We start from the raw sequence: 15,490 nt of genomic DNA on the forward strand, positions 1-15,490 counted from the left end.
TTCTTTGTTGTAAAACATCTTTGTTAAGTTAGTCAAATGAGATTCCAAGAAGACCGTTCATATTCTCCAAGATTCATTCTTAAATTCTCCTCAATTATAGCGCACATTTCTTGTAATTGTTACAAAGGAAAACGTCGCATCTTACTTTTTTCCCGGTGGTTTTTTTTTTTCTGTTATTGTTATCACCTGCTGTCTTCCTTACCAGTTGTCTTCTGTGATTTCCTTCGAAGGAATTCCAACAGTTTCTAAACATGGATGATCCTACTTTTATTCGTAAATTTCTGTATGAATTGCTTATTTCTTCGAAGATAGCATAGAAAGAGACAAGAATTTAACTATAACTTTGCCACACTGACGCTAATGTAGTTTTAAAAAAATGATGATAGAGCAATTTGAAATTTTTTGAGTAAAGTTTTTTCAACTTTACAACACAGAAGTTTTTTAATCTTTGCGTTTTTCTTTAGTTCAATAATGAACAGTACCGTCCCCCCTTTTTACTTTAGTTTGATATTATGAAAATGTAGCTTAGGTTTTATAATTACTATACACATTAACAGTAAGAAAATTGTTTCGGCTTCAAAACACCGATTTGAAATGGCGTTTTAGTGTGAGTCGCAAGGTAACTTTCATCGCTCTAAAAAATATTTCATATCATCGGTAGGAAAAACAAAAGAGAAAAAAAACCTGGGAAAACCGATAGGTAATGACTTATACCCAATTGTGGCAAGTTGTATTGGTATTTTAATGCTTGAATATAGAAATATTTAAGCACAATTTTGGGATTTTCTTATACTTTTCTTGGCTTGCATGTACTTGCATTGTCTAGGCGTGTGTGCCCACTGAATCTTTTATGACCCAAAATAGAGATACGATAAAACCGCGGGCACGCTTTAGTGTTTCAGTTGTGGGCCTCTCACCGTGGATTAAGGGAAGACATAACAATTCTGAGTCAATAATAATACATCTGGCGAATTTATAGCCCAGGGCTTATATATTATATTTAAAGTCTTGGCTTTCACGTAGCTGGGGATTTTGTGCGTTAAAAAGCTTTGGGACTTAACAAGAAGCGTCTTTGATGTTTTCCGAGCCCGAAGTTTAGCCCTCAGCCGGCAAATTAAAAGTTAGAAAAAGGACATGAATTCATCACTGGAAAACGAGAATATTACTACATGCAAAACATGTAAAGCAAACATACGCTTATTATGGGAGAAACGTTTGCTCTTTAAAACTTATTTCTTCAACGACCCAGAGAATTTGTTTTGGAAATTTAGCAGGATCCATCACACGAATTTTTTGACGAAATCTAACTAGGAATTAGTTACTTCTTACTAAATGTGACAAGCACTGCTGTTTTCCATCGGACGAAATAACTGTAGCACAGAATCCCAAGAGTTATATGCAAATGATATATAGTCTAATAACCTCCCAGTAACGTTATACTCTTCTGTTTTCCTACTCTTGTAGGATATCGTGAAAGCTACTGGCTTTGCATGGTTTTGAGATACGCAAAAAATTCGCCATATCTAGTATAAAATTTCCATGGTTTAGACTGCTTCACGTTATTTAAAGATAAAATTCTTTTAATCTCTTTTCGTCGCTATGTCCAGCTGTTTTTCTATTTTTTTTTTGGTTGGTGTCGCATTGTTCCAAGATGTGTTGAGAATTAACTATTTCTAACTGACAGCTTACGGAGTAATTGGTTCGTTCTCGTTCTAATTGGTTGTGTAATTTATACAAAATACGCGTCCAAAGTGACATTTCCATTGTCCTTTTTCCGACATCTGTAAGGATTTCACAGTTTCCAAAGCCATTGTTTCATTAAGATATTAGGTCTTTTTGCAGTCCGCCCTGCTCATATTGATGTTACGATATTGATAGGTTGCATAACACGCCTCGCGATGGTATCATGCTCCGCAGGTGTTTTGCCTAAATGCTGCAAGGTTTTTTAACCTTCAAAAGCGGTTACTTCTCTGTTGTTTCCTAACGTGTTATCACAGTTTCTATCATGTTTCACGAACAATTCCAAAAAGCATCCGACAGCGAAATTGTAATGGCTCAGCTTGCAATCCTCCATGGACTCACGTTTATTTTTTCTTTTGTTAACACCTTTTTCTTCTCAACGGATACTGTCTTATCTAATCTATGTATCTTGCCTTAATGATATTTTACAATTTAGATTTGCCAATGTCTTAGTTCTGAAAACTCGTATATCGTGACTTTCTTAAATGTTTTATGTCGCTGCCTAACTGAAGTCTTCAATAAACCTTATCAATATGCGAGGTCTGCAAGAGGTCAAGTAGACCCGTTTTTGAAAGCAAATGAATCCGTTGGCTTGGATATTTCGTACTTGTGCTAAGTAAGCCTAGGAGTAAAATATCTCAGCCGACCATACAATTAAGTTTTTTTTTTTCGAATTTTTATTTCTAAGAACCTGTAAATGGACTATTTGTCACGGTTGACATCCATTTAGCCAGCTTGCCACCCACTTGCTTTTTTAATCCCTTTCTTACTTGAAGATTGAAGTATTATTTGACAAACCCATTTTGAAGTTTTTTTCGAATGTGAATTTCCCTTCAATTGAAAAAAAAAACGCTTAAAAGCGCCTTATTTGTGGCACTTAGCCAAATTCAAATGTTCCAAAAAGCCGGTAAACATGGTAACATTGTTTGCGTTGCGTTATGCATTGTGCTCTTTGGAATAAAGTTATTAAAATGCTTTTGCAAAAGGGCATATCTTTCGTACCTAATGGAAGCTACATCACGCAAACTATTAATTTAAAACAATCAACAACCCAATTTTAAGGTGTCGAATTTAGCAACTCTTAATATGATTTTCCTTTATTTTGTATGATGCCTTTCACGAAAGACGTTCCCCAACACGAAAGTTTCCGTGTGAGGATTTCCTAAGGATAAAGTACTTAAGCGGCTGGTTAGAAAATTTTGTGACAACGAGATTTTCAACGGCTTTACATAATGCAGTTGTATAATGTGCTCTGTGAAGGATTTACGGGATTGTTTTGGTTTTTGCTTTTCATTGCTTTGTTTTTAGCTTGTCATGCAACCCTGGGCGTTTGCTGAGGAGACATGTTTTGCCTCGTTTTGACCATCAGCCAAGTTGTGTCAGCGAAATTTTCACTTGTGCCACTGTCATACCAGTCTTGAAAGCCCAATGCATGCATTTCGACTGTCGCTGTTTATTCTTGTTGCTGACGTAGCCCATTCCTTCTTTTGAACCTTTTGTTTTTGTTTGTGTGATTTGTAGACCATGCAAGAAAATAATGACGAAAGAAAACTGCTACCCAGTGATTCATTTTTCCAATAACAGAATTATCTTGAGGTTATATCTAAGTCAGTTCAATGAGAATTTAGAGGTAAACAGAGCATTCTCAGTAGTATTGATGTTATGTTAGCGAGGTTGAGTGACAGCGAAGAAGAAAATTATTTCCATCCTGTATCAACTGAGGGCTCATAAATAATTATAAAATTACGAGTAAAATACCTGCAAGTCACTTCCATTTCCGAGGCAAATGAATTAATTATTTTTAATTTATGCAGTTCAAACCCGGGCATTTTATTTGTAAGGGTTGTTTTGCCGAAGGTGCAAAGACGAGAATGCATACTTGCTCTATTTGCCAGCTTCCTTGCTGGCCGATTAAAGATCTGCTTTAAAGGATAGCAATATGATACAGCTCTTAAAAGAAAGGCTCGGGAGTCGTCACTGAAATGGGCAAGCATCCTGAGCTTGATTCTAAATTTATTTCTCCAACCTTAAACCCCCAAAGTTATTTTTTTTAGTTTGATGGCCAAGTATCGCGTTTATCACTCAAGATAAAGCATTAAAAAACCGGCTTGTCCAGAAAAATAAAACTTGTTTCGTAAGATTACTCCACTCTGGGAGTCAAAGAGTTGAGTAAATCAGCAATTGGTTTGATATTTATTGCTTGGCAAATGCTCCTCGTTACGTTCATCGCAGCAAAGTTCCGCTTTGTCTGGTGTATCGTTGGAAAACACCAACTCATCAAGTTTATCCTTGGGTGATACCTGTTCGTCAGGTTCTGGTTCAAAGTAAGGGTTGTCCAGCTCTGAAAGTTCAACTGACGAAAGATATTTCCTGCCTCGCTGCTTCTCTATACTTGTCAGGAGTTCTTTTCTTTCTCTTGTATGTCGTGATGCCAGTTCTTTTTTAATTGTTCGAATTTTTTCATTAAAACTTTCGACCATTCCTTTCAACTCGGTCCTTAGCTCTTGTCGTGAATCTAAAACAAAATAGAGAGAACACGTACAGAAAATGGTAGTCAACGCGAAAATTTTCCCTCTATTACATTTTCGAACAATTTTGATAAGATGAGATAAATCAGGGAGAAATGAGATGGATAGGAAGAAATACAGAACACTTTAAAATATCCGAGGCATTTCTAAGTATGTGAAACTTCCAAATTTTAAAGCAAAGTTGTAAAGTAAAGTAAAGTCATATGAAAGTGTAAAGTTGTTTTGTGTTTTTCCATGAGCAAGGCACATAGAAAACAATTTGAGTCCTACTCCCTTAGTCCTCGGGATCTCCCGGCCCACTGCTGCACCGCTGAGAGACAGAGGACTCTTGGGTGTGGTAGGGCACTATTAGCTTAGTACATGAGAAGCGTCCTGCATATTGCAAGGATCAGTAACGTCAGAGACATTGTGTATCTAAATAGAATAAGAATTATGGTAGTGTTTCCAATGTAACAGTTTACCTGAAAGCTAAAGATAGACAGAGATAGAGTAACCGGGATAGCCGAGGATGGTTAGTGACGCTGGAAACGGGTAGCAAATTATCAAAGGCGTAAAGGAAAACATTAATATCTAGGCATTAAAAAACAATTTAAAGTATTCAAAAGATCCGAAGGTGTATGTAATTACCATGTGATGTAACTTTTGCTCTTGTTCTGCAGCGTTGAATAATTTCCCAGATAATGCCACAAAACAGGAACGATGTTAACCATATGATAGTTATGTACATAGTCTTTTGAAACACCGTGCTGCGACTGTCAAATACCCCGGTTGATCTTTCCACGGAGAGCGGTTCAGCGGGCTCCTAAAAGAGAAAAATCAAACCACTATTAGTCAGTCAGTCAGTCAGTCGTCAGCCAATCAGTCAGTCAGTTTTACAGGGGTTACGTCTCTAAGAAAATAGTTGTGCTGCGTCGTTGGGGGTATAACGAGATAGTTTGGTTTAGTTGGTCAACTGTTCTCTCATGTTTTCGGTCAGTCAGTCAGTTGGTCAGTTGGTCTCAGACGGTCAGTCAGTCAGTCAGTCAATCAGTCAGTCTGTCAGTTAACAAGCCTGTCGGTTGGTCAGTTGGTCGCAGTTGTTGGTCAGTCAGTCAATCTTTTAGTCTGTCAGTCATTCAATCAATTTTTGATATAAATGACATCCAAATAATTCCTCTACAACAATATCATTCTACCAAATATCAATGTTTTTATTTGATACTCGCCTTGAGCTGTTCTGTATTCTTTTGAATATGATGTGAAATCTTACTAGCGAATATCCTTTCAGTGTACCGTTTGAAACAGCGTCTGAGTTTTCGGGCTTCCACTCCCATTACAACCCCATAGGTAGCCGAGTAATCCAGGATCTTATTCACTCGTAGATGTTCCTGTTCAAACAAATCCTTGTTGTTTCCAGCACTGTATGTATCTATTAAGGCCCCAATAACGTGTCGTTCATGTAGGGCTTCGTAGATATCGTCGAACGTGTGGTATTCGCGTTCTGGAGGAAAAAGCCCAGCACTTCTTTAAACTTTACCCCTTTGCTTATGCGGAGAATTAAACGCATTGATTTCTAGTGCATGCGTCATATCGTTTCATTCCTCAGGCTAGATTCTCATAAACCTCTTATTTCACTGAATAGCATTCTCTTTGATGGAATCTTAATCATGAGGATACTTTGTGATACCCAAATTTATAATAAAGTTCGGATATAACGCGCGCTGTCATTGGTTGAAAGAGCGTGCTCTATGAGAGTATAGAGCATAGAGACGAGCTAAAGCTGTCACGCCATCTGCCAAATTTTACTATGTTCGACCTTTTCCGGGACTTCTTTTTGGCTTTTTTTCGATAATTGAAAGTGAAATTTCGGAACAAGCGAGCCAGCAAGTAGCAACAGAAGAGCCAAACAAAGTTTTGTAAACATACCAGGCGCCGTAATTTACGTTATTAAAACGTGAGCAGATACGAAAATCCTCGAAGGAAAAAAAAAATAGATATTCCAAGTTTTAAAGATTTTCACGCTCAGTTAGATTGCAAGCTTACGTACGGTAACAAAAATCAAACACAGTTAGCACTCGTATAGTATATAAAGTTCAGTGTTCAAAAACGAAACAGAACAAAACAGAAATGATGAAAAATATAACCAAACTGGCACAACTGTTAACATTCATACTAATCACAACGGTGTCAGAGCGAATATGATCATGCTGAAGTCCATCGCGGCTCGCTCATCATGGCGATCTCCGGTCATCGCAGTAAAGCAAGCTCAGAAACTACATCGGCCACCCTTCGAGTGAAAAAATAAGAGCTTGCTCTGATATCCTTTCCGATACATTGTGTGGAAAGTCACATCAGTCACTGCAGCCGAGTTTTGTGGTGCTGTCATTCGGCTGTCGTTCATTCAAAAAACACTCGCCTCGAATAGTTTGTTTTCTACCTTGTCATGTGAACATTTAACTTCAAGATTCTGTATCAGAGACTTAAAAACTTCAGGCAAAAAGTGTTAAATTCGACCTGCCGAACTATTTTAGTTTGTAAACTATCGTAGAATGTGAACTTTGATGGTTTGACACTTTTGACAGCTTTAGTCTTGTACTGCCAATCAGATTATTTGAACCATTCTAACAGGGATTCTGATTGGCTTATTGTAGCGTGCTTCATGAGAGTATAGAGCATGCTGACGACACTGTCCGCTTTGGAAATAAAGTTTGTTTTGAAAATTCAAAGTAATGTTTGGGGAATTTAACGGATTCTTTATTATAAAACAAATAGAGAAGCCTTGACTGTGCTCTGTTCTGTTATAAAGCACGCAGGAAGCGGCTAGAGCACGAAAGAAGTGTAGGGAGAAACACGTGACGTTTCCTGCGTGCTTTATAACAGAACAGAGCACAGTCAAGGCTTCTCTATTTGTTAATTAAAACATATCTTTGTCAATGATACTCTTTGCGGTGCTTTTTAGGCTTTTTATAAACTGCTGCTGATAGCCCCACCAATTCTACCACCCATTGCTTCTTCCAACGGTAAATATCGTCGATTGTTTTAGGAAGTGTTACCTTTGTCCATGTTAGCATTTTTCCTTACTCCCATTCGATATTCAGGAGAACCCTCAATTGCTGCTACCTGCGAAAGTAAAATGTAATATGGAAGCCTTGTAACATTTTGTACTTAGAAGTTCCTAACTGTCACTGTTTACAGATGAGCGTTTAGAAATTTAAACTAATTTCTTCTACATGGACAAAAACAAGGGGCGAATACAGATTAAACTCATGCACACCCTCCTGGTGGTGCTGATCATTGGAATCTTTGGAGAAGTAGATTGCGCTAACTTCAATTGGTTCAATTTTTTAAAACGACACTATTTTGTTCCCATGTTTTAATAACTGATGATAGTATGGGACAAGTCTGTGGGATAAACTCTTACATTAGTAGAAGAGTCATGTCTCTCCATTTGTGAGGACCCAAATGCTACCTTTGTATCACGTGATCTGCTTTTATGATTTTCCATTTTCCCCATCTCATATACTTTTTCTGCTCAGTAGGATAAAAAATAGCGCTTTCGTGGCAGGGACGTAATAATGAGTTTACTGAGCAAAATCGTTTTTCCAAACAGGCAGTGGATGGGAAGGATCTCAGTTGACGCAAGATTAAGCATGGATTAACTTACTAGCGTAATATCGTACAAGGCCAGGAGCAGTTGGAACAATGTACACTTCTCTTTACACGGAATAATCAGGTTGGTATTGAATTGAAATTACCTAGTTATGATACAGCGCGATGTTTTTGATTTGCTGAGAAAATAAGAAAATAAGCACATCTCTGTGTGTTCCATCTCAGACAGATACCAACAGCATAGACCTAATTTTTCGAAAGTTAGACCTGTTACCCAAACGTGAAACTGTAAAAAGAGCAACTGCGTGGCCATTTCGAAATCAAACTCGTTTTCTCCATCTCTATTTTACCTTAGTTCCGTAGATTTTGTAATCTGTTTCCATTGTAACACTTGTAATGGCTGTTGCCATGGCGCCATTCACAATTCCAAAGATTATTAAACCGGACAAAATGACAACTATAGCCAGGATTCTTCCTATGATGGTTATTGGTGCTCGATCGCCGTATCTGTGAATGTCGATTTACAAACTCGTGTCAGAGAAGGTAAAATTTTGTAGGCCTTTAGATCATGTCCTATCCCAAACTTCACAGTGAGTATATGACTTGAGACACTCACGGAGTAAGGGTCCACCACCACTTACGACCTAGAAGGAGACTTCATTCAATTTCTAGATCGATATTGACCCAAGTCTCGATTTTAGTCTAAAGATAACTTGATTGAGACTCACCCAACAGTTGTCATGGATACAAATGACCAGTAAAACGACTCATACGCTCCCGCTATAAACGATGGTGGAAAGTCTTGGGGATTGGTCTCCGACTCCTGCACACATGAAAGGAAGGAAAATGAGTTAAATCAAAGTGATCCTGTATTTCCCTTTCTAACGATTCGTTGTTGATCAAGTCTGTCAACAACAATGACAATAAAAGGCAACAACAAATTTTCATTCCTTAGCAATTGAAAGACATATATAGTAGTCCATTCCCGCCAAAATGTGCAGCTAACAGTGGAACACTGATTAAAGCTTTGCACTTTGCAAATTCAGAAACCAAGAGTTACCAAATCATCAATGGTTTTGTGTTCTGTCGTTGGGTACCTTATTGAAATTGCATTGGAACAAGCTATAACTTGCTAATGCCAATTTTGCGATGCACTTCGGATCTTTTGACGACAAATATCATGATCTTTGACCAGGAATTAACCTCACAGACTTGGTAGCTCTCAATATTGTGCAATCCTCACTCGTTATGCAGTGAAACCAAATGATAGACTTACCACAAACCATACGACCAGCCCTGCCAAGAACGTGATAACCAAAGCCAACATCACCGCTGGCCAACAGGACGCTATGTTTACCAGGACAGCATTGGGCATATTATCTTGGGAGTTCGTGTTAACTATGAACGCCATTCCAGGTGATTCAACTATTCCTTGGTAACCAAACTGTTTGGCAAAATGTGTCTGGTCTTTAAAGCCGTACACCGGAAAGAAAAAGTCTGTGAGATTTTCTATACCGTTCCGTAGTGCACGTAGACTCGGGAACATTGCTGACACATTGAACCCATTTAAATTCATGTCCACGTAAGATTTACCATGTGATTGACAGGTTTCGCAGCACGTGACTGCTAGATCGCTAAGGATAGGTGGAATAAGTCCGTCTGGGAGGCCGTTTTCGGACAATCGAACATATGGTTGAAATTCGTACCAACTTGTTGTGAGACGCTTATGACAGCGACAGGTTTCTGTAAATAATTGTAATTTTTGAAATAAGAGATATTATCACATATAATCACCATTTCGTCGAGAACGTGACAAACCTGCATAATCCGTGGCCGGCGGGCCGTCGCCTATGATCGTAAATCCCACAACATCAATCCGGTACAAGATAAAAATCTCAAGATTTGTCAGCACCAGAGACAAAGTAGAGGAATTCACTATCTGCTCCCTGATAGGTTTGTCTTCAACTGACTCCTCGCCAATCTCAACGGCCTGGTACCTAATCTTGTAACCAAGCAATATGCCATTGATCTGATCTGGAACGATTGGTTTCCAGGCAACTGGAATGGTTGTCAATGTTACGTGACTTTCAGTAGTTATACTCTGTGGAGGTTTACTAGGGACTGGAAAGCAGCATTTTTAATGGTTGTCAGTAAGAGACCAAAAGGAAAAAAAAATTGCTATCATTTTTTTGAGTATAAAATCCCAGTCAGCCCATATAATATACATAATATGAAAATAACCTGCCATCAAGAATCTTGTATGATTCCCAGTTTTTACAATCAATAACGTCATACGAAAGGAACATACCGTCTTGACCCGTTCGTGCTTTAAGACGGTTTTCAGGTCCATATCCCTCAGTTGTGAAGGCACGAACTTGAATAGAGTAGAAAGTAAATTTCTTTAAATTATCAAGAATCATCCAGCGGAGAAGTGGTTGGCCTTCTCTCTCTTCCACTGTGCCATTGAATGGAATGTCATGGAATTGAATTTTGAACCCCCTTATGATGCCATTTTCAAACTGCGGAGGGATTGCACCCCATTCAACAAAGAGACTGGTGGAGCTTGGAGCCGAGTATGTGATGTATAGAGGAGGTCGGTCCGGAGCTGTTGATGACGAGACATCGACAAGTTAGTGCTTGAGTTGAATTTGAAGGAAGAAACTTGTCAGCAATGCATGCTTAAAAAAGACAGTTTGAAGAAGAAAAACTTACTGTCCTCTTGTGTTGTTACAAATAAAGAGTTACTCGGCAACCCGTCTCTGGTCGTAAACGCTGTTGCCCAAATTTGATACATAGTAAACTTGTATAAGCCGGTTAGCTCAACTTCAGTCACAGATATGTCAACTGACACGTTTTTTAACACACTTGGATGAACAGAACTTGGCGCTTCTTTGTAATAAACCGTGTAACCTCGGAGAATACCCCGAAGATTTGGTAGAACAAGTGAACTCCACTGAACAAAGATTGATGTCGAACTTTTTGCCTCTCCTGTCAAATTAGCTGGAGGTTTGAATGGAGCTGTGAAAAAAGATTTAAGAATTATTTCCTTTTGCTCGCTCGACTGAACAGTATTTTTAAGCGTGGTTTTACCCACAAACGCCACTAGGAAATATCGTGTAATTGAGAATGAAGCCCAACGCTCTGCTGTTGAATATACCTTAGAACTTTGGTAAGGAAATTCTTAGTAAGCATGCATTTCAATTTCTTAAATAGCGAGATATGGCTATTTTTAGGGGGTATGCTTAAGTGACGCATTTAAGCCTGATTTAAATGATGAGCTGCTGGTTTACCTTCTTCATCTGTATCTTCTTTTATAAAATCACTCCAAGGGCCATCTCCCATGACGGTGAAAGCTGTCATCTTTATGGTGTAATTCGTCCATATTTCTAAACCGGTGATGTCTATCGTGAGGGCTGAGGTATTTAATGTGAAATTTCTTAGAATAGTTCCATTTATGTGGATAAGGATGAGCTTGTAACCGATGCCAATTCCATTAATGGTTTCGTAAGGCACAGGAGACCAATGGACTTTTAATAAAGTGGGTTCTATTCCTTTTGCTCTGATGTTGACTGGCGGCTCATCTGGGACTGCGGTAACAAGAAAAAACTGGTTTGGAGAAAAATTCAGATTGTTATATGTAAAGTGAGTTTGAGCGATGGTTTAAGTTCTGGGATGGCATTATGGTACTTGTCCTTTAAAAGTCTACTGAAAAATTTATATTGAAAAGCTATTTCCTCGATAATGGAATTTATTACCACAATTCAAGAAAAAGCTAATAAGATGAGTAAGCACATGAACAAATTGTTGCCTACTGAGAAATGGGTTACATACCGTCTTGTTCAGTTCGCACAAAAACAGCTTCCGAGTAATTCCCCAAACCAACCACCGTTGATCCAGCGACTTGAATTGAATATTCTTTGTACTTTCCCAATCCTTTCAGTTCCACTTGTAGTTCTGTACTGTTTACTGTGACATTGGAAACGTTATCATTTGGTTTATCACGTCTCCAGTATTTAACTTGATACGTCAGGATAATCCCATGCGTATGATCTGGAGGGATGGGCTGCCAGGTGACGTTAATACTCGTGGAACTGGTATTGAACGCGGTCACGTTTGTTGGCGGATGATCTGGTACTTAAAGCGTAGAAAGGAATGATTACCGTCACTTACAATGAACACACAGATAGATAGTATTCCATTCCTTGTAGTTCAATATGTAACCTAAAACATTTTATTCCATAGTAAATTGCTTCCAGAAATGGTTCTAATCAGCACCATTGAGGCAAAGAAAAAAACCAACGAAATGACGAAAAGTGATCTGTACTCGACTTACTTCTCTTACATTTGTTCGTATAAGTGTGACAAATACCACTCCCCTATGAGAATTTAATTCAGTGGAAATTCCTCGAATGCAAACATCGATTGTCAGTTTTCCTGAAGTTTCAGCGGTTATTTATGATGATATGTCGTATGGTAATTGAGAAACGATCTTATCTAATCTAACACAGTCAGTCATGATATATCAAGGTGCGGGTAGGTGGTAGAGGTTTGGTCATAGGTTGAATAACCTTTTGAAAACATAGCTTTATTTAGAAAAACATTTATGAGTCAGACTTATCACAACCCTAATACCACACCACATAGTCCGTAAACTTCGTTCAAGATTCATTCGTTTTCAGATGCAATGGTGTCATACCATCTTGTGCTGTGGTAAAATTTGCTGCCAAAGTTGGGACGCCATCTTTTACAGTGAATGCCAACACCGTGACTGTGTAAGTTGAGTAACTTTCTAAGTTGGTGAGAATGAAGCCCAATGTTTCGTTCTCAGTACTTCTTTTCCTGCGCCTGTTGTGAGTAGCGTTGATAAGCAAGGTCGTCCAGGTGTGATTTGGAGAATTGCTTTTACCATAGGTGACTTTGTACCCCCGAAGTACACCATTGATATGGTACTTGTCGACTGGTTTCAGCTGGAAGGTTAATTCCGACTCAGTGCTGTGTTTAATACTGAAGTTCCTCGGAGGTTCGCTGGGAGCTGTTGAGTTTACACAAGCATTGAGTAAAGATGAAAATAGAAATATTAAAAATTATCTGGTATAGAGTCACTCTCAGGGTTTATTAAACTGTTGATAAACAACGTACACAAGAACAAAAAATTTTTTCATTGAATTAACTGACCCAGAGTGGAACTTTAATTTTCCGTTACTCTTCAATGAAATAAAACTTAGAAGATGTTTTACTCCTGTATCAACTCGATCATGAAAGACAGAACGGACGAGTGGCTGGTTGAGCGTGAGCCTAATGGACTGTTCGTCGTCTCTTGTTGAGCATCGACAAACCAATGAAATAAATGTTCAGATAAACAGTCCAACTCTCGGTGAATATACCAGCTGGCACTTGAGTAAGAAGTAATAGTGATCAGACAAAATGATGAGAGTTACCGGCGATGGACGTGCACAACGCTTGGCAGTTCTAGTCTATCAGTTCTTCCTTATCATTTCATGCTCAGGGAGTTTTAAGAGGCCTCGATCCAATCCCACCTCCGCTTAAGCCTTAAGATATGTTATTCATCTCAACCTACCGTCTTCTTGTGTTTTTATACTGATAACATCAGTGATATTTCCTTCCCATGAACTTGTGACACCATAAACTTTGAATTCATAGGGCGTGTATGGTTTCAAAATGTTCAGGTCTGCACTTGTCATGGACGAGTTAACCGTGTAGTTAAAGCTTTCTCCTCTCAGCAAATCAACTATTTCTATCACATAGCTCTTTACATGTTCACCCAACTTTAGCGTATCCGGTGGCTTCCATTGGAGACCGACACCGGTTGAGCTCGCAACAGAGGACGTTATATTAACTTTTTCTAACGTGATTTCTATTGGAAGTCAAATCATAAGTTTTTAGTGAAAGACAAAATGGCATGGAACTCTTGTAGGCACAAAGTTTCCAAGACAGAAGGTTTTTTTTTACATTTTCCTTTACTCTATGCTTGCTACTCACGCTTATTAGTCAATAAGGTTATTTTACTTGCTTTGTATTTCACTCACACATATAATTTTTGTGAAAACGGAGTCGCTTGAACATCATTTCAGTATTGTTTTTGGTTTCTCTCTGAGAATTATTATAATTTCTGTTGTTTTATACCTTAATTGCGCCGTATCTCATCTTGTTCCCTACAACATCACAGTTACAGTAACACGTCATCTTTACTCCAAAGAGCAGAAGTGTAACTGTCACTTCCTTTTGCACCCTAAGCTCTCAGCGCCTCTGTTTATGTACCTGGTTTGTGGACAGGCTTTTTTGTCGAGCCAATGCTATGCCCTTGGAGTGATTACTCCGCAGGAAAATATTGGGAACGAAATTCGACGAAAAAATTAACTGATTACAATATCAAATTCTATTTTACAAAGTGATAATGATGAATTTAATCAAGTTACCTTTATGACAGGTAAAGAATTCAGCTCTTATGCATGGGTTCCCTTCCCACGATTTTGGCAAAATACGAATATACCGCGTGTAGATCACTGGTGTTATGGAGTTAAAAACTACGGTGTTGCTATCCCAGTTACCTTGAAAAATCTGCGGAGGGACAGAACGGTAGAAATTGTTAATGTGAATTGAAGTGGATCCCCTAAACGTGCCTCTTTAAGGGGAGCGTACTTCCAAGAACATGAACACTGTGTCTGAGAATGAGCTGTGGAGACGTAAACGAGAGAGATTTTCCATGAACACCATATAAGGAACGAACTGTGGACGTGTTTTTGAGGAAGATTTTTTCTTTTCCAAGAAGACAACACAGTATCCAAAGGGTGACCTTTAGAATAGGTCTGGGGTTTTATAATAGCACTTTTCCTGGACGAAACCATTGTCAAAGTATGGCACAACTCATAAAAATACTCAGCGATACTACACACCCAAACGTCCAATAAGATATGTGTATTTAACCTATGGTTGCAATGAACTGTGGTCCATGCAGAGGGTTCAGTTAAGTTTCGAATATTTCGAACTTCAAAGAATCCTCACTGAAGAAAAACTAGGAGTGCATATTTTGAAATAGCTTACAATTTGGGTAACAAGAGACTTGTACTTCAAAAAGTAAGGAGGGAAATAACAAAATATTACTTATAAGCAACGATGATACCTTAACATCATCAAACTGTTTATAAGCTTTGAAATACATCCCATCGAGGCTGTAATTCAATGAGTACTTTTCCACCCAGTGAAAGAAACTGCTACTAACTGCGCTGCCATCATAAAATCTGCCTTGAATAGCTACTTGGCTTAAAGTAACTTTGTCTTGAAAGTCAATTTGAAGCCACGGTTGGCTTATATCATTCGGGGCAGCACACCAGGCTCCAGTGGCGAGTAGATTCGTTGGTTTGAAATTCAATCGAGCGTTGGTTGCACCACCTTTTAGAGAGGATGCAGTTATTTGTGACTCTGTTATGTTATGGTCTTCCATGCCAATGGCGTGACAATCTATCAGAAGAAATCAGGTCAAAACAAATAAAAAATTTAATATTTCCCTAACATAGAGTAAATAGAGAGAGAGAGAGAGGCAGCCAAGAAACCTATGAAAGATAGTGATAAAAAAAAATTGGAGAGATTCATTTTTGGTTGGGCAATCGTTAGGC

At 38.5% G+C, this 15,490-nt stretch overlaps 1 protein-coding gene and 1 long non-coding RNA gene across 3 annotated transcripts in view; one reads left to right on the forward strand and one right to left on the reverse strand.

The window, feature by feature from the left end:
- Positions 1 to 15,490, forward strand: part of LOC149034807 (uncharacterized) — a 47,464-nt gene that overhangs the window by 12,815 nt on the left and 19,159 nt on the right. For both annotated transcript variants that reach the window (XR_016183115.1, XR_016183116.1), the window contains exon 2: positions 7,858 to 7,980. This is a non-coding gene — a long non-coding RNA (uncharacterized LOC149034807). The remainder of the gene's footprint in view (positions 1 to 7,857; positions 7,981 to 15,490) is intronic.
- The window catches only part of LOC113686785 (uncharacterized), a 43,747-nt gene continuing 31,434 nt past the window's right edge, over positions 3,178 to 15,490 (reverse strand). Inside the window, exons 37-52 of the mRNA XM_089194449.1 lie at positions 14,998 to 15,335; positions 14,294 to 14,435; positions 13,435 to 13,731; positions 12,553 to 12,888; positions 11,688 to 11,990; positions 11,147 to 11,443; positions 10,569 to 10,874; positions 10,165 to 10,461; positions 9,675 to 9,977; positions 9,133 to 9,599; positions 8,585 to 8,679; positions 8,207 to 8,363; positions 7,301 to 7,367; positions 5,474 to 5,748; positions 4,896 to 5,070; positions 3,178 to 4,255 (exon numbers count right to left, since the gene is read on the reverse strand). Coding sequence (XP_089050575.1) covers positions 3,915 to 4,255; positions 4,896 to 5,070; positions 5,474 to 5,748; positions 7,301 to 7,367; positions 8,207 to 8,363; positions 8,585 to 8,679; positions 9,133 to 9,599; positions 9,675 to 9,977; positions 10,165 to 10,461; positions 10,569 to 10,874; positions 11,147 to 11,443; positions 11,688 to 11,990; positions 12,553 to 12,888; positions 13,435 to 13,731; positions 14,294 to 14,435; positions 14,998 to 15,335 — 4,196 coding nt within the window. The 3' untranslated portion in view covers positions 3,178 to 3,914. The remainder of the gene's footprint in view (positions 4,256 to 4,895; positions 5,071 to 5,473; positions 5,749 to 7,300; positions 7,368 to 8,206; positions 8,364 to 8,584; positions 8,680 to 9,132; positions 9,600 to 9,674; positions 9,978 to 10,164; positions 10,462 to 10,568; positions 10,875 to 11,146; positions 11,444 to 11,687; positions 11,991 to 12,552; positions 12,889 to 13,434; positions 13,732 to 14,293; positions 14,436 to 14,997; positions 15,336 to 15,490) is intronic.

This window comes from Pocillopora damicornis, chromosome 14 (assembly GCF_964200805.1).
Source record: "Pocillopora damicornis chromosome 14, jaPocDami1.2, whole genome shotgun sequence".
NCBI lineage: Eukaryota > Metazoa > Cnidaria > Anthozoa > Scleractinia > Pocilloporidae > Pocillopora > Pocillopora damicornis.